This window comes from Exophiala xenobiotica (assembly GCF_000835505.1).
Source record: "Exophiala xenobiotica strain CBS 118157 unplaced genomic scaffold supercont1.5, whole genome shotgun sequence".
NCBI classification, from domain to species: Eukaryota; Fungi; Ascomycota; class Eurotiomycetes; order Chaetothyriales; family Herpotrichiellaceae; genus Exophiala; species Exophiala xenobiotica.
The window spans coordinates 1,855,764-1,873,230 of record NW_013562490.1 but is presented as its reverse complement, the minus strand read 5'-3'; the positions used below and the strand labels follow the sequence as shown (position 1 = coordinate 1,873,230).

At 52.0% G+C, this 17,467-nt stretch overlaps 5 protein-coding genes across 6 annotated transcripts; 2 read left to right on the top strand and 3 right to left on the bottom strand.

Annotated features, from left to right (window-relative positions):
* The first annotated feature begins 87 nt into the window (after nucleotides 1–87).
* On the top strand, nucleotides 88–10,913 carry PV05_08451 (uncharacterized protein). Its single transcript, XM_013457965.1, has 4 exons — nucleotides 88–7,893; nucleotides 7,946–8,088; nucleotides 8,160–10,181; nucleotides 10,242–10,913. The coding sequence occupies exons 1-4, from the start codon at nucleotides 6,118–6,120 to the stop codon at nucleotides 10,612–10,614; spliced, it is 4,314 nt and encodes a 1,437-aa protein (XP_013313419.1). The 5' UTR covers nucleotides 88–6,117; the 3' UTR covers nucleotides 10,615–10,913.
* PV05_08453 (uncharacterized protein) lies at nucleotides 303–1,565 on the bottom strand (the record flags this gene model as incomplete). Its single annotated transcript, XM_013457967.1, has 5 exons — nucleotides 303–485; nucleotides 545–720; nucleotides 838–1,058; nucleotides 1,219–1,328; nucleotides 1,407–1,565. 5 exons carry the CDS (start codon nucleotides 1,563–1,565, stop codon nucleotides 303–305), a joined length of 849 nt encoding a protein of 282 aa, XP_013313421.1.
* On the bottom strand, nucleotides 2,040–5,234 carry PV05_08452 (uncharacterized protein). Its single transcript, XM_013457966.1, has 6 exons — nucleotides 4,945–5,234; nucleotides 4,525–4,631; nucleotides 4,389–4,471; nucleotides 3,702–4,339; nucleotides 2,887–3,623; nucleotides 2,040–2,815 (listed from the first exon to the last, which is right to left on the bottom strand). The coding sequence occupies exons 1-6, from the start codon at nucleotides 5,044–5,046 to the stop codon at nucleotides 2,563–2,565; spliced, it is 1,920 nt and encodes a 639-aa protein (XP_013313420.1). The 5' UTR covers nucleotides 5,047–5,234; the 3' UTR covers nucleotides 2,040–2,562.
* A 1,386-nt stretch (nucleotides 10,914–12,299) lies between the features above and the next one.
* On the top strand, nucleotides 12,300–15,161 carry PV05_08450. 2 transcript variants are annotated; one of them, XM_013457964.1, is made up of 8 exons: nucleotides 12,300–13,122; nucleotides 13,175–13,319; nucleotides 13,377–13,654; nucleotides 13,716–14,327; nucleotides 14,386–14,431; nucleotides 14,492–14,579; nucleotides 14,646–14,718; nucleotides 14,798–15,161. In XM_013457964.1, the coding sequence occupies exons 1-8, from the start codon at nucleotides 12,683–12,685 to the stop codon at nucleotides 14,868–14,870; spliced, it is 1,755 nt and encodes a 584-aa protein (XP_013313418.1). In that variant the 5' UTR covers nucleotides 12,300–12,682; the 3' UTR covers nucleotides 14,871–15,161. The 2 variants fall into 2 exon arrangements, with proteins under 2 accessions (XP_013313418.1, XP_013313417.1); XM_013457963.1 differs by having other exon boundaries at nucleotides 14,646–15,161.
* Nucleotides 15,050–17,178, bottom strand: PV05_08449 (uncharacterized protein). The gene has a single exon (XM_013457962.1). It carries the CDS (start codon nucleotides 17,035–17,037, stop codon nucleotides 15,430–15,432), a length of 1,608 nt encoding a protein of 535 aa, XP_013313416.1. The 5' UTR covers nucleotides 17,038–17,178; the 3' UTR covers nucleotides 15,050–15,429.
* Nucleotides 17,179–17,467: the final 289 nt, after the last annotated feature.

Here is a 17,467-nt window from a genome sequence, read left to right as displayed (position 1 = left end):
GTGGGTTGTTGGTGGATCGAGGACCTTAAGGAGCATGCTCGAGTACCTACCTAGGTTCCCAGGTAGGTATGCACTTTTCTGCGACCCCAAAATCATGACTGATCCAGAACTTCAGCTGATAGTTTTGACATTGACGCAGAATTGTTACTTCTACCGTATGGACATATATTTTGTCGGATCAAGGGTAAATAGCCAATGACATTTTCACTGTCGTGTACCAATCCTCGACGCCCGGTGCACTCGGGCTGCAGTTGAACAAAATATTCATTTCTTGGATTCTCCAGTGCAACATTGCGACATCCTCAATTGGGAGTATCATTTCCATTCATGCGTTCCTTGTTGATGGCCCTCTCCTTCTTTCCCTTGATATAGGTGGACAGGTCGCCGACAGGGAGAGTTAGGGGGAAGTCGACCGCTTCGAGCAGCTGCACTGCAAGCACATACCATATCATCATCGTGAGGGCGAAGGTGAATGCTCCAGCGGCCTGTGATGATAATCAGTCAGCATTTGGTGCGCGGATGGGAGGCCAGCAAACAAACATACCACGGTCAGTCTCTCGCCGGCGTGGACGTTGCCGAGGGCCAGGTTCCAGAAGGCGCCGGTGCCGCAGCCGAAGGCGAAGATCAGCGTGAAGAGCGCGCTGAAGAAGACGATGTTGGTTCTCAAGGCGCACACGGTGAAGATTGTCGTCACCATTGCGAGGGAAAGATAGTAGAACCCTAAACAACGGCAGCACAGGGACGAGTTAGCTGGACCGACTATATTACGGCTTCAAGGGGTAGGGGGACCTCAGGGAACACTCCTTTCCGACTCAGAACAGGACAGGACGGACGTACCGAAGGTGGCATAATACCCTGGCTCCGTCATGCCTTGGAGATTGCTCCCGCTCGGAGAATACTGGAGGCCGACGCCAAACCAGGGGACCAACTGAGTGCCGGCAACGACCCAGAACGTGCCGTAGGTGAAAAACAAGCACATTGAGAACGTATTGCCCAGGATCCATTCCATGATCGCGCCGACGATTTGGAGCATACCGCCGAAGAAGATCATTGTTGGTCTGTTCAATACCAGCCATCTCAGTCAAGGTACGCAAAAGGGGAAGGAAGCGTGCCTGCGAGCGAGCCCTCGAAAGAGCTCTCGAAGCATGGCACACGGAAAAATGGGAGGGATATTCCACGCTTGTTATAGAGTGTTGCTCGAGCAGCAGCAGGACTCACATGATGGCACCTCCTGCACCTCCAGCTCCACGCCAACCCATATTGGCGGCTGCGTATGGCGTCGCAGCCATGACGAAACCGATCAGACAAGCTGGCGTTGGGTTACCGAACTAAAGCCAGAAAGCAAAAGTTATTGAGCCGTACAAAGGAGTTAAGTGACTGGCCGAAGGGGGAAAATTCTGTCATACCTTCTTCCTTAGATCGCCGGGAACATTGCGCTCGGGATTCAGGTAGAGAGCTTCAAAGACCTCGCGCGGAAGGAAGACGCTTTCTGCTGTCTGCACTCGACGGAGCACATCGTCGCGCGAGGTCGACTGACCCAATGGGGCGCCTTTCGTCTCGTCCATGGCTTTTGAAAATGGACTTTTCCTCTTTGCTGGTGAGATCGATAGATGATATCTTTTCAAATCGGGGGCGTGAATATGGATGTATCACAGTATACTGCGACGGTAGGCGTGCGGCTCAAAAAAGACCAAGCAATGGACAAGAAAAGGGGCTTGAGTACCGAGGGTTGGGTATTGGGCGGACGCCAGGGTTTTAAAAGCTTGAACTTCTTCCCTCAACCAGGTGGGTGACAGGGAATCCTATGCACGTTCTTGACGTCCTATGCAGCTTGCACGAGTGACACCTCGGTAAAAGGATGAGGCATGACCAAATACTACTGTTGCAGTAGCCGGTAGGCCCGACGATGTGGAAACTCTGGAACCGAGAGCAGGCTTTTGATTGATATTGTGCTTGAGAAACTTCTATCTTCGTTGGGCCGGCAGCTGTAGCATCGTACGATCTTTGCAGCAATGCATCACTCACGGAGAGTCACCGGTGCGGGGAGCCATTGAGCTCAACGAGGGTGGACCTTCTGGCAAGGGATTAGGCGATTCCGGGGTCTTATTGCGGGGAGCAAGCTCTGTCATGATGATTGTGTGGGAAAGATGCTGTCATAATGGTAGTTGCGAGACGACGACAACTGCTGATCGCATCCACAGCGACGCCAGGAACCCGGGTTGCGATGATACCGTGGTAGGCTCTGCACTGCTCTGGCAAGAGCCCGGATCTTCATGCGTTGCACAAGCCCGGCAAGTCCACGTTGCGTCCGGGTTGTTCGCAAACATCGATGCCGGTCTTCCGTAAAGGCATGCGTTTGTGCTGAGCATCATTGGTGCGTGTGGGAAATGCCATGATGTGTGCATCTCGAGATTCAGCACAGAAGCTGTCACACGTCCGAATGGCCGAACTCCTTTACCTTGGCCAGGTGCCGAGTCTTCTTCTCCAGGTTGGTAGCGGCAGAGGTGCGAGGCATGTGCAGACTTGTTGATTTCATCTGATGAATACCGATGGCTAGGATCACTAGCCGCTGGTTTGGCTTTGGAGGACAACACTCTGTGCCAGCCTTAGGACTTCTTCTGCTGCCTGTCTTACGCGCGCAAGATGCGACAACTGCGGGGCCGAGAGTTGCTGGTCACTGTCTCTACGCTCGTCCATGAACACAATGTTCCTTTCCAATATCTTGAGGTCAGAGGAGGCGGCCGCACTAGCAGGATTGAGCATGATGTTGCAAAACAGGTTTAAAGTTGCTGAAAGCGGATAGAATATCACCACCCTACAAGCAAACAGCCGTTGTCAGCCTCGAAAGTTCATCTGCCTTGACCTTCGATTCGAAATTCCACTTACCAGAAAATATGAGGGGTGAGGTAGTGCTCGACAGAGGTAAAGTATAAGAGCAAGGACCGGCTGGATTCTAGAGCGAGATCGAGGCTGGAACCCAGACCCTCGGCTGTCCGGTGATTGCCGGCCCAGTTTGTACAGCGACTGCTTGCCTGATGGATCGTTGTCATACAATGATGATATTCCAGGCGTATCAGGAATGTCATCATGTCGAAGTTGTCCTTGTCAAGGACATGACTTCGTTGCTGTGAGAACGAGAGGGTTGGTCGTCGCTTTGGTGGCAACGACTGTCTCCAGTTCTCCAGCATCTCATCAAGCTCTCGTATGTCTTTCAGGATCTCGGCATCAGCTTTTCGTAAGGCGTTAGGAGAGTACAATTTATCATAGGCCTTCGATTTTATTAGCGTCAAACGCAAGTCACTGGGTAAGCGAGGAGCCCCTTGGAAATCCTGTTGGATCTGTTGCCAGTAGTATTTCGGGAAAGTCAGGTCGCAAGCGGTGTCGTTGATGATGGGTGGACGACCTGTACGGAAAGTGATCTCTTTATCCAGAACGTAGCAGATCCAGAAGACATCCCTGAGATGGAGTGTCCTCCGGGTTTCGAGGCTAAGGGAATGGGACGGAAGGCTGTCTGTCTCTGCTCCTGGGTAAAGATGCCCCCCCAGCATGAAAAGAAACCTTGAGACGAGCGCGAGTATGATGTCGACAGCATGAACGTTGCCGCAGCCAAATTGATACACGGCCTAAACATGTTAGCCATGCCATCTTGCACCAAGTGGCTTCGCCCAGTTAGGGGGCTGCTGCTTGAATGGGAGACTTACGAACATCATCATGGCATCCACCACTTCAGTGCTGGGTCTAGCGTTCAATATGTCAGGTACCAGCAGCTGTGCGGCCGCGATACATTGTTCCAAATCAATAGGTGGAAGATCTTGGTCGGCTGGGTGGCCAGCCGTGGATGTAAAGGCGATGAACGAGAAGATACACGCTTTGGTCGCCAGTATACCAGCCGAAGCAGTATCGTGTCTGTATGCTCTCTCGATAATCAGGGGAAAGAGCACTTTGTCCGCAATCGGGAACGCATCTGAGAACGAGGAGCTCAGATAATAGTGAAAGTGCTTTTCGACAGATTGGCGAGGCGGTAGGACTGCCATGTCCCATTGAGTCGGATTGACGAAGGTTGGCAGGGCTGGCCAGGCTTGTCGCTGATTGTGCCAGAGAGGGCTGTCAGACTCTTCGCGAGAGTCTTCAGCAGACTTCAGACCAATCCATTGCTGGCCGTCCCGAGACAAGAAGGGAACGCCATGAAAAAGGTTGATATCACCCAGTCTATAGCCGGCGCAATAGATTCGTCCAAGCGTCGCCAAATCTGGGGCTCCATTCTCTGGCGAGCATTTGGCTTCAACTTCGATGCGGCCTGGCGTGACGTCGAGGTCGTGATTGCTCCCGTTCGACAAGTCTGAAGAGGGTGAGTCGGGAAACTATTGTTCAAAGGTTTTGTCTCTCACCGATTTCCTTCTTGGGGTGGTTCTCGGCCAGAAGCTTTTCGATCCGTGCCAAACGCTCAACGAGATTGCTCTCTCTCAGTTTTCTGCCACCAGTCAATGTTGATCTTCTTGGAGACCATAGAGCGAGGGCTCGAACCGCGACCGACTTTCTCTTTTCCGTCCCCCCTGTGATCGGTTGAACGTACAGTCCAGGTCGTGGTGTTTGCACCAATTACATTGAGGCCGGACGCCATCACATTTGATCTAAGACTGTCAGACTGTGCAGATGCCACAAAGGTGAACAGAGGTATCGTATCGCATGACGGTCTCATGGGTAGATTGTGTAATTTGGCACGATGGCGCCAGTCGAGGATAAACAGCAGCGAGAACAATTTGTGTGGCAGGAGGGTCACATGTTGGATGCCAGATGTATTGCTGTAGCCACAGTGGGCTCTTCACCACGCAACTGTCCTTGCTGCCGTTTATCCTCGACTGGCGCCATAGTGCCAAATTACACGATCTACCCAGGAGACCAAGGTAATTGCTTGATTTTCGGGGTCGATATTGGGGGTTCAACCTTTCTTCGGTGACAAGAATCACAAGCACGCAGAGTCCGCTTCGTGCTACCCTCGCCAACGACGGACGTATCGGGGGACGAATAGTGTGGGGTTTCCGACATGGGCACTTTTCAAGTTGACCACCTAGCGGTATTGAAAACGACGTGCCAGGCCCGGCAGATGTATGAAGGTCCTAGTCAAGCACCCAACGAGGTTTTTGAGATTGGCGGCATGCAGGGAAGCCAGCTTGACTAATCGGGACACTGATATTACCTCTGTGGTTGAAGATCGAGTAAGAAGCCTTCAAAACGCCATGGTTTCTACTCGCACGAGAAGAAATGCCACTAGAACGCGAAGAGATTCGTGATAAGATCAAGCATCTTTGAGTTGGTCACGTGGTTGGGACGGCCAAACCAATGTCCCGACGTTACCGCTAAGCATGTGCTCACTGCCACGACTGCTCAGGTACCACACACTCTCAGTACCTTGCACCATCGACGTTTTCTCAAACCCACCTTATCACAGTCCTTGCCCACTCAATCCAATTATTCTAAACAAAATATCTCCGCTACAGCCAAGGCCGAATGGATATGTCGACTCCGGGTTCCGTCAGCCGATCTGGCCGACGGAGGCCTTGGCAATGCGTTCATATTGCGCTTACTCTGCAGTACACCGCCGTTGCAAGCGCCATCGATGCCTCTTCTGAACAACGTCTACCCGAATCAAGGCGGCAAGCGGACGGGCTACTCCACGTGGGTCACGGAAGTATATGATATACATGAGCCCTCCTTGCTACTGAGTGTCAAGAAGCCATCTCACCACAACAGGTTGCCGTCCCGGCCCTTGTTGGGAAGATTGACTGAACTGCCTGTCTTGTGCTTAATCAGCGGCACCTTCAAACAAGCCGGCGCCGTTGTGGGGCCCTGACATCTCTCATTCATCTGTGACCCGTCTGAAGACTCCAGTAAGCACTGACTCTGACTGGCCCAACAGAAGCGGCTCCCTCGTCTTCCGTTTCATATGCATTTCACAGGTTTGGCAGGCTGGAACCTACCACGCTATCATGTCGATATTATGCAATGCTGGTTGCGGTCGGCTTCGAGTAGCGGCCGTGCACAGCATCCGGCACCGAGAGCTCAGCGTCACGGGTATTAATACGTTGGCCTATCCCCCACCTCAGGCCTGTCAGCAGAATGCGAAAACCCTGTGTGCTCCTGCCAACGATGGATGTATGTGAGGATCGATTGAACAAGACCGATGCTCCTCATGAGTCTGGTCAAAAGTCAGGTAGTGGTGAGGATGATGCCATGACAACTGCAATCGACCAAAGCAGGACCTCAAGGACTAGCGAGGCTTTTGCGGACAACTGGAAGCTCGCACAACAAGTGAAAATCAGCCATCAACGAAGCCTAGAGGCCTTTCCGAAAGAGAGAAAGCTTGGGGTTACCTGGACCAACCTTACAGTGAAAGTGATCAGTGCTGAGGCAAGCATACACGAGAACACACTCTCTCAATTCAACGTCCCTCAGATCCTGAAGGAATCCCGCCACAAGGCCCCTCTTAGAACTATTCTCCATGGTTCCCACGGCTGTGTCAAACCTGGAGAGATGCTTCTAGTACTAGGTCGACCCGGCTCTGGCTGCACAACACTCTTGAAAACATTGGCGAACAGACGCGGGGGCTTCTCTGCGGTTGAAGGCGATGTGTGGTACGGATCTATGGGTCACGAAGAAGCAAAGCGCTATCGGGGCCAGATCGTCATGAACACTGAGGACGAGCTGTTCTTTCCCACCTTGACCGTTGGGGAGACGATTGATTTTGCCACCCGACTCAAGGTCCCGTCCCATCTCCCGAAAGGTATCCAGTCACAGGAGGAATATCAACAAGCGACACGAGATTTTCTTCTTGAGTCTGTGGACATATCTCACACAAAGGATACAAAGGTCGGGAATGAGTACGTCCGAGGCGTATCTGGAGGGGAAAGAAAACGAGTGTCCATAATCGAAACTTTAGCAACCCGTGCCTCCGTCTTTTGCTGGGATAACAGTACCAGAGGCCTTGACGCAAGCACAGCTCTGGAGTACACCAAGGCTATTCGGTCGATGACGGACATACTGGGTCTCAGCTCGATTGTCACACTATATCAAGCTGGTAACGGCATCTACGGTCTGTTCGACAAAGTTTTGGTGCTTGATGCCGGCAAACAAATATACTATGGTCCGATGAAGCAAGCACGACCTTTCATGGAGGATCTTGGCTTTTGGTGTCCACCAGGTGCAAATATCGCAGATTTCCTTACTGGTGTGACCGTCCCGACCGAGCGACAGATTCGACCTGGCTATGAAGACAGAATTCCGCGAAGCGCCGACGAGCTGTTGAAACACTACGAAAGATCACGAATCTATGAACAAATGTCAGCAGAATATGAATTCCCCAGTTCATCCGATGCAGAGGCAAACACCAAAGCTTTCCAAGAGTCTGTCACCAACGAGAAAGACAGACGGCTTACACGTTCGAGTCCCTTGACAACTGGATTTGGGACACAAGTACGAGCATGTGTCTTGCGCCAATATCAGATTATATGGGGCGACAAAGCCACTTTCTTGATCAAGCAGATCTCCACCATTATCCAGGCTTTGATTGCTGGTTCGCTGTTCTACAATGCTCCCAACAACTCCGGCGGTCTGTTTCTCAAGGGAGGTGCGCTATTCTTTGCTCTTCTCTATAACTGTTTGGTGGCCATGTCTGAAGTCACCGATTCTTTCATGGGGCGTCCTGTACTGGCCAAACACAAATCTTTCGCATTCTTCCACCCAGCAGCCTTCTGTATCGCACAGATTGCAGCAGATATCCCGCAACTCTTGGTTCAGATTACGACTTTCTCATTGATCCTCTACTGGATGGTCGGTTTGGCGGCTTCAGCAGGACAATTCTTTACCTTCTGGATCATGATATTCGCCTCCACGATGGTATGGACTTCCAAGCTCTCCATTCCGCATGAGGTACTAAAAACGTCTTTAGTGCATGACTGCATGTTTTCGTTCGATTGGTGCAGCCTTCACTACTTTTGATGGTGCCTCTAAGGCTTCCGGCTTTGTTATCATGGTAGTCGTCATGTATGAAGGATACTTGATCGCAAAGCCTGATATGCATCCCTGGTTCGTGTGAGTTTTCCTCCTTCAAGAAGCCATGCAGTGTGTGCACGTGGGAAATATACTAACTATTTTCCGTCTAGATGGCTGTTTTGGATCGATCCTCTGGCGTACGCATTTTCAGGAATCATGGCCAATGAACTTCATGACCGTCATATTCCCTGCGTTGGCACGAATCTTGTTCCGTCGGGCCTTGGCTATACTGACGCTCAGTATCAATCTTGCACAGGCGTTGGCGGAGCGATCAAAGGCCAGACATATGTGACAGGTGACGCTTATTTGAAGTCACTGTCCTACAGCCATTCACATGTCTGGCGGAACTTTGGCATCGTCTGGGCCTGGTGGGCGCTTTTTGTTGCAATCACCATCGTATGTACTACAAGGTGGAAATCCGATTCCGACAGGGGAAGCAAAATGCTGGTGCCCCGAGAAAATGTCCACAAGACTGGCCATATTCTAGGCGATGTCGAATCGCAAACGAAGGAAAAACAAGTTGTCAGTTCCGACTCGTCGCTGAAAGAACAACCTCCCACCGCTGGCGACAGCTCAGAAACCCTGATACAGAACAGCTCCGTGTTCACCTGGAAAAATCTGTCCTACGTGGTCAAAACTCCCCACGGCGACCTCAAACTTCTTGATGATGTTCAAGGATGGGTTAAACCAGGGATGCTAGGCGCTCTGATGGGCGCTAGTGGTGCAGGCAAGACGACCCTGCTTGATGTTCTGGCTCAACGGAAAACTGAAGGGACAATTCATGGTTCGATACTTGTCGATGGACGGCCGCTTCCTGTCTCATTCCAAAGGTCTGCTGGGTATTGTGAACAACTTGACGTGCATGAGCCATACGCGACCGTTCGAGAAGCTTTGGAATTCTCGGCGCTACTCCGCCAGTCTCGACAAACACCGAAAGAAGAAAAGCTCAGATACGTGGACACGATTATTGACCTTCTAGAGCTCGGCGACATCGAGCATACTCTCATTGGCTTTCCCGGCGCCGGTCTATCAATCGAGCAACGGAAGAGGGTTACAATCGGTGTCGAGCTCGTGGCTAAACCGAGTATCCTTATCTTCCTGGATGAGCCAACGTCCGGTCTGGATGGCCAATCAGCTTATAATACGGTCCGCTTCCTGCGCAAGCTTGCGGACGTTGGACAAGCCGTGCTGGTCACCATCCATCAACCTTCAGCTCAACTCTTTGCCCAGTTCGATACCTTGCTTCTACTTGCGAAGGGTGGAAAGACCGTCTACTTCGGTGACATCGGCGACCACGCAAGTGTCGTAAAAGACTATTTCGGACGCTATGGAGCGCCTTGTCCTCCCGCCACAAACCCAGCAGAGCACATGATTGATGTTGTGTCCGGCCCTCTGTCTCAGGGTCGTGACTGGGCGCAGGTGTGGCTGGAGTCCGAGGAACACGAAAGAATGACCAGAGAGCTGGACGATATCATCAGTGAGGCTGCTGCGAAGCCTCCTGGTACGCACGATGATGGATTCGAGTTCGCCATGCCAATGTGGTCTCAGATTACGGTTGTCACCCGGCGTATGAACCTTGCACTCTTCCGCAACACCGACTACACAAACAACAAGTTCGCTCTTCACATAGCGAACGCTCTTTTCAATGGATTCACTTTTTGGATGATCGGAGACGGTGTCGGCGACCTGCAGCTCAAGCTCTTCACCATTTTCAACTTCATCTTTGTGGCTCCCGGAGTGATCAATCAGTTGCAGCCTCTGTTCATTGAACGCCGTGATATATTTGAAACCAGGGAGAAAAAGTCCAAGATGTACAGCTGGGTTGCTTTCGTCACAGGACTGGTTGTCTCTGAATTCCCATACCTCGTCACCTGCGCGGTCCTGTACTTCGTCTGCTGGTACTACACTGTCGGCTTCCCCAACAACAGCGACAGCGCGGGCGGCACCTTTTTCGTGATGCTGTTCTACGAGTTCCTCTACACCGGCATTGGGCAGTTCATTGCCGCGTACGCACCCAACGCGATCTTCGCTTCCCTGGTCAATCCTCTCATTATTGGGATACTTGTGTCGTTCTGTGGTACGCTCGTACCCTACGCTCAAATACAAGCGTTCTGGCGCTATTGGATTTATTGGTGAGTCTTCTTGCCATTTGAAAACTCATGCCACCTTATTAACTTGTGTGTGTCCTACAGGCTTAATCCTTTCAATTACCTCATGGGCTCTCTGCTTGTCTTTAATGTGTGGAACGACAAGGTTACCTGCAAGGAACGGGAATTTGCACATTTCGACACCCCTGGCAATGTGACTTGTGGGGAGTACTTGTCTGACTACCTTCAGACCGGAACGGGCCAACTTGCCAACCTTGTGAATCCGGACGACCGGGGCGGCTGCCGAGTCTGTGAGTACAACACGGGTGCGGACTATTTGTACACGCTCAATTTGAAGCACCAGTACGATGGATGGAAAGATGCGGCTATCGTGGTCATCTTCACTATCAGCTCTTACGCCCTGGTCTACGCTTTGATGAAGCTCCGGACAAAGCAGAGCAAGAAGGCTCAGGGTTGAAGTGCGCCCCGGAGAACAGCGACCGGAGGTTGGTGCAGGAAATCATGGCCGCGAGAAGAGTCATTTGTTGGGTTGATGCTTTTTGGGCGGAGTATCATTGCGGATATGGCACACTTATGGTGATAGAATTGGTGCATCGACACAGTAGACTTTGTACATTAATGGTGTCAAGTCTGACTGCATTGGGAGCAGTATGGTAATAGAAGATAGAAGATAGAAGATTAGAAGATAGACTGTATATTTTTACTTTCTTGTTGGAGCGGGCATACAATGATATTCAGCTTCAGCAGACATTTTCTGGGCCAATCTTTGCTGAAGTATGTCCTTGCAAGGAGACTGACCTCATGCACGATACAGTCGATTACTCGAGCGTGGGACAAATCCAGCTAACTGCCCGGCGTCGTGTATTCGCAGGCTTCGTGTCAGCCCATCTCAATTAGTCGTGCCTTTGCGCGAGATGGGATTCTAGTGCCCGTTGATCAGGCAGACTCGGGAAAGGAACGCAAGGCACGATTTTCTAGAAGCCTATCGGGCACCTGCCCGGGAACGAAGTACTATGGTCTCATAGGTAAATCGTGTAATTTGGTGCTGGGATGCCATTCGACGACAAACAGCAGCGAGGACAATTTGTGTGGCAGGGGGGCCTCCTGTTCAATGCGATGCCCAACTGCTGCTTCGACGATTCAAGCGGCAGCTGTTTTGCACCCCGGTTAAGCGAGTTTCATTACACGATTCACCGCTGAGACCGTAGTAACATCGTCGTCAGTGGCTCCGCCGAGGTCAGGCTCCCAAACATCATGTAACATGACGGGTCTTTTCGTCGAGGCGCAGCAGGCCAGGCACAAAGCTAGCCCCCTCCGGCCCCCATGATGCCCCCAATTGTATGTCAGGATCTTCAGCCTTGTAGCCTCGTGCTCCCAGCTCTGTCGACCCACCCCGAGGGGCTGACGACAGCATCTTCGATTTGTATCTGTATATATGCCCGGGGCTTTGGTTGTTGTCTGGGCGAGCAATCCCTTACCAGATTATCCTTCCGCAGTTCATTCATCTAACAACAACATCATTTCAGTCATTCACATTCCACCAAGAATCCTATTTCCTCCATTGCGCAAGGGGCGGAGCAACAGAGTATATTTGACAAGAGTCGACGCCGATCCACTGTTGCATATTAAGTGTCAGATAATGTGTTTTGGCGGAGAAAGCGATCTGGGACCACCGCCTCGACCACGAGGTCCCCGTGGCCAGTACGATCCGAAATACGTGGAAGCTTTGGAAGCCTATGCGCATGAGCAAGACCGTCTCAAGAAGAAGAGGAAGACGAGAAGACGGAATGGCGCCATAGCCGCGGTGGCTGCGAGTACGGCTGCGAGTGGAGGCGGAGGTGGCGGCGGTGGAGGATGTTGAGAAGTGAAAATGTATGCCTCATTGCGGAAGTGCAAACTTTGAGGGAATCTTCCAGGGGCCTAGAGGCTCACTCCTGTCTGGGTATGACCTTAAGGTGCTTAAGGTGCTTAAGGTATTAAGGTAGCTAGGTCCCTAAGATAAGCCTCTTAAGGTTAACACGGTTATTCACAAATCAGCGGATTCACCCGTCTCGACCATCTATCGGATGGCTTACGAATATAGTACGATGGCGGTGGAAGGCTTCGTACATACTGCAGGCATCAGATACCTTTATCCGCAATATCCGCACACCGTGACATCATTGTCGTCTCTACGTACATGATGAGTCGAATCTTTGAATCTGCTACTCGTATGATGTCCGGGTTTCGCCAGAACGTTGCATATTAAGCCCGGATGACAAACCGCTTACACGATTCGCCCTGTACAATCGCGGTAACAATCCACGAATCAGGCACATCCTCTCGTATGCTGCATGAGGCAATTACAATGCTCACCATGATCGATGCAGACACTTTGAAGTATCGTAGTCTTCAAACCTACTGATATAGCACGATGTAACCCGACAGCAAGTATCAGGAACTCCTGTCATCATTTCGCGCTCAAACAACTAGGCAGCTTGTTCGGTTGTCCACTTCGTATCAGGCGAGAAAGGTGCATCGTATTCATGACAGAACTCCCCCAGAACTGGACCAACATGGCCGACATCGAAAACCCTGACCACCATAGTCCTCACTCGCCGACAAGCTCAAGCTCCAGCGGCACGTTGTCTCGGATTCAGTCAGTAGCAGACCTTGAAAAGGCCGAAACTGCCGCCGACAGGACATACTTGCCAATTACCACGTCGGCATCCAATGCCCGAACAGCGTCTCGATCGAATCTGGCGAAAACTCGTACGGGCACATCGGTAACCGATGGCTATTCTTCCTACAATTTAGTCGACCATACGGACGACCAAGATAATGATGCTCTCGCCGTGAAGCGCACTCCGACCGATGCTTATGAGGTTCGATGGGATGGAAAGAGTGATCCGCTCTCACCACGTAACATGAGCTTTGCTCGGAAGTGGTTGATCACGAGTATTCTCTCGTTTTCTTCTTTCCTAGTGTGAGGAGTAGCAGCATCAACTTTATGAGCTCAGACGCTGACCATGTCGAAGTACTTGCACATCATCCATATATACTCTCACGTACGACCAACTCATCGACCACTTTCACACCTCAAGAGAAGTCGCTACTTTGGGCTTGTCATCCTTCGTTATTGGCCTCGCACTTGGGCCTATGTTCCTGGCTCCTCTTTCCGAGGTACTGTCACTACGACCTTAAACCGAACCATTTCCCCTACTGACACTCGACTCGCAGTTCTATGGCCGCAAACCAATTTATGTCCTCTCGATGGTCATGTTCACAATCTGGCTGATTCCCGAAGCGGTTGCTCAGGGGATGGCGACCATGATTGTTGGCCGGTTCTTCGACGGCTTTGCAGGCAGTGCTTTCCTCGCCGTCGCAGCCGGTTCGATCGTGGACATGTTCGAACCGAGCCAGATCGCCTTTCCTATGATGATATTCAGTGCAGCGCCGTTCCTGGGTCCTGCGGCGGGGCCGATCATAGGTGGCTTCATCAATCAATTTGCATACTGGTACATTCCCTCATCCCCTGGTTCCTTTGACCTTCAAAATCCGACTGCTAACCTCCTTCAGGCGATGGACCTTCTACACTCTACTCATCTGGTCGGGTTGTTTGACTGCAGCCGTAATCCTGGTCGTGCCCGAAACCTACCCAAAGGTCCTGCTCAAGCGAAAAGCTGCAAGCAAACGGAAGGAATCCGGCAACGAGCGATGGTGGGCTCCCATCGAAAAGAATGACGCTTCCGTACTGCACACCGTGCTCCATTCGTGCGTGACACCGTGTAAACTCCTCATCCTCGAGCCGATGTGTCTGCTACTCTGTCTCTACTCGGCAATCCTGCTGGGCATCGTCTACCTCTTCTTCGGCGCCTTTCCGCTCGTCTTCCAAGCCAACCACGGCTTTCAACTTTACCAAGTCGGCCTCTCCTTCTGCGGTCTGGGAGTCGGCATGATCGTGGGCGTCCTGACAAACCCATTCTGGCACAAGAACCACGCCCGCCTGGTCGCCAAGTACGAGGAAGAGACGGGTCAAAAGGGTGTCAAGCCCCCACCAGAGTTTCGACTACCACCTGCTATGCCAGGCGCATTCTTAGTTCCTATCGGCCTCTTCTGGTTCGGCTGGACCACGTATTCGAGCGTCCACTGGGTCGTACCAATTATTGGGAGTGGCGTTTTTGGGACAGGGTAAGTATCACACTTCCCGGCGCAGAAAAAGAAACTCTCTGACTCGGCCCCTATCTAGTGTCTTCCTTGCCTTCACTGGCGTTCTGACATTCCTCGTCGATGCTGTAAGTCTCCCCAAGCCCGCGCACGACATTTATGATCACGGGGCCTAACGTGGGAAATAGTACGCCAACTATGCAGCCAGCGCAGTCGCAGCAAACGTGCTCGTCCGCCTCATCTTCGCTGCAGCATTCCCACTGTTCGGAACTCAAAGTAAGTGTCACTTCTTCCCAACGAGGACGTGTGTCTGTCAGTTTGGCTAACAGCGTGAACGTGAAGTGTACGAAAACCTAGGCTTCCAATGGGCGTCTTCCCTTCTGGCCTTCCTGGCTCTCGCTTGCTTACCAATGCCGTAAGTCGTCGACGTTATCATCAGCATTGCTGACAATGTGCCCTGTGCCCTGTGGCCGCGTACTTACCTTTCTCGACAGATTCCTCTTTTTCAAGTATGGCAAGAAGATCCGGGCAAAGAGCAGGTTTACTACTACGGAGGATGAGTCGTGATGCTTCCAGAATATCTGTCGCTCATGTTGACGCTTGACGCCGGACGCGGGACGCATGACGCCATGTGATGGTCAAACCCGCAGGCCAGACTAGGGCAAAGCTCATCTTGTCTCATGTGTTGTCATAGGCCTGCGAACCCTTGTACGATTGGGATGGAATGAAATAGCCTGGCATTATATCTTTGCCCTAAAGACTGGACGTATTGGCTGTCTCGTAAAGGATAAGGTCCCGGGAAAACACTCGTCTAGCGAAATATCATCATTTTGTCTACCCGAAGACAAAGATTTCTTTTATGTGCTCTCACTCTTTATCCGTCCGGGTGCATCGACGAACCCCGCATGTATGACCTAGTCCGTCTATGCTCGAACATCAACACACCAACTTTTCAGGCCCCGAAAGCCCCCTTGTAGCAATGGAATCCAGTCATATGCGCAGATGTACTAGTCTCTGCAGGGCTACCTCCTGCTTCTCCCGATATCTGCAAGCCCACTCCACACTTCCCCAGGATGTCGAGCTGCACAGTACATATCGATTTTCCGCCAACGAGAAACGAAACACCCTAGTTCTTGGCCTTCTGCACCTCTGCCAGCCCGGCCTTCAATGCCTTCAGGGCCTTGTCAATCTCTCCTCTCGACTCATCCATGGCCGTCACACCCATGTGGCCAAAACGAATATACTTCGCCGCAATCTCCCGGTGCAGACCACCGGCGAACACGACTCCTTGAGCCATCAGCTTGGGGAGAATCTCGGGCGGAGTCAGGCCTTCGGGTAAATAAATTGCCGTCATCGTATTCGCGGCGTTGGCAGGGTCGGTGGGCAATTGCTTCAGGCCCATCTTGGTGATCTCGGACTTGACGTATTGACTGATCTTGTGATGTTGGGCGAAGCGAGCCGCGATGGGTTGCGAAAGGAGCTGCTTCAAGGCCGTGTTGAGGGCTTGCACCAATTGAGTTGGAGGAGTGGCGAAGTACGAGGGTTTCCTTGCTTCGTAGTTCTGCATGATCGGGAGCCAGTTCTTGAAGCTAGCGTAGTAGCTGCCTGGAGGTGACTTCCTGGACTTGAACACGTTCATGGCCTTTTCCGACACCATCACGATGGAGAGACCCGGTGGGCAGCCAATGGCTTTTTGCGAGGCGGTCAGAGCAACGTCAATCGACATGCTGTCGAAGTGAAGTTCTTCTCCACCAACTGAGCAAACTCCGTCAACGATGAGGAGGGTGTCGGGAGAAACCCGTCGGAGGAGATCGGCCAGAGGTTGAATGTGCGATAGGACACCGGTGGAAGTGTCGACATGCGTGACCGTGACAGCCTTGTATTTCTTCTCTTTCAAAGCGGCCTCGATCTCGGGGAGCTGTGGTCTGTCGCCGATTGGAGCTTTCAATTGCGTAGGCTTTGCGCCGTAGGTAGACAGGCAGTCCGCAAATGAGTCGGCGAAGTAGCCACTGTGGAGCACCAATACATCTTCACCTGGCTCGACGAGGTTGGCAGCCACAAGATCCCAGCCCAGAGTTCCACTTCCTGCAAGCACGAAAGGCTGCGAATTGGGGTTCTTCGTCTGGAAGACATCGCGCAGCAGGGTCAAAGTCTCGCCAAAGACATTGACGAAGGGCTGTCCGACATGGGACTGCGCATAATGTCCCATTGACTGGGCGACTTCATCGGAGATTTCGATGGGTCCTGGGATCAGGAGAGAAGGGTGAGCAGGTTGAATCGACATTCTGGCAGATGCTGACGTCGAGAACTGTCGCTTTTGGACTGCTGTAGCTGATGGTGGAGGAGGTGGGGTGTATGGCAGGTCGTCTGTCGAGGCAGGTAGAGAATCTCGCTCAACGCTATAGGGAGTGTTGATGGGAGGGTAGGAAGTCTGGTGATGATCCTCAAGATGTCGAGAGATCAAGCTCAACCGAGTCGCAGGAGAAGTGGTTGATGAGCGTGAGGGAGCCAGGTTGACGACTGTGGGGGAGGGGGATGTTGAAAGCTTTGGGATGACGGAACGATGTAGTGGCCGACGCAGGCGACGTGCGGGGGAAACACCGAGACTCAGAGCAGGAGACAGCGACAGTACGGCCTCGACGGATATGGATCGAGTGGTTCGACGCGATAACGGAGATATCATGGAAGACGATAGTGAAGATTGGGAAAAGGGAAGAATCGTCGCTCGTGCCATTATACGTTTCGACGTGTCTGGAATAGAAGTTTCCAATCTGCTCCACGCGGCGGCGGCGGAATGACAAGACTTCAGACTTCCTGCAAGAAAAATCAATAAAGGGATGTCAACGTCAAAATTTTTCAATCGGGTACGTTCCGGGGGTTCGCGAAGCACCCAAATAAGCGACAGGAGGCTCATTTATTAAGCACCAGCCGCTGACTTGGGGGGTCATATTGGGGGAAGATGCGGCCTCGAACGGACAATTGAGCGACAGGGGCACAAGCCGAGATTTGATTTGCTTGCATAGCCTAACGTTAGTGAGCCCTAGCTCGCCTAGAGGATAGTGCTAGTCTTGCGCCCACCCAGGCACCTCATGCGCCTGCACTAGTTCATTAGTGCCTGCTAGGTGTCTATGGTGCCTGTGCTCAGTGCTGTATGAAATGTCTTT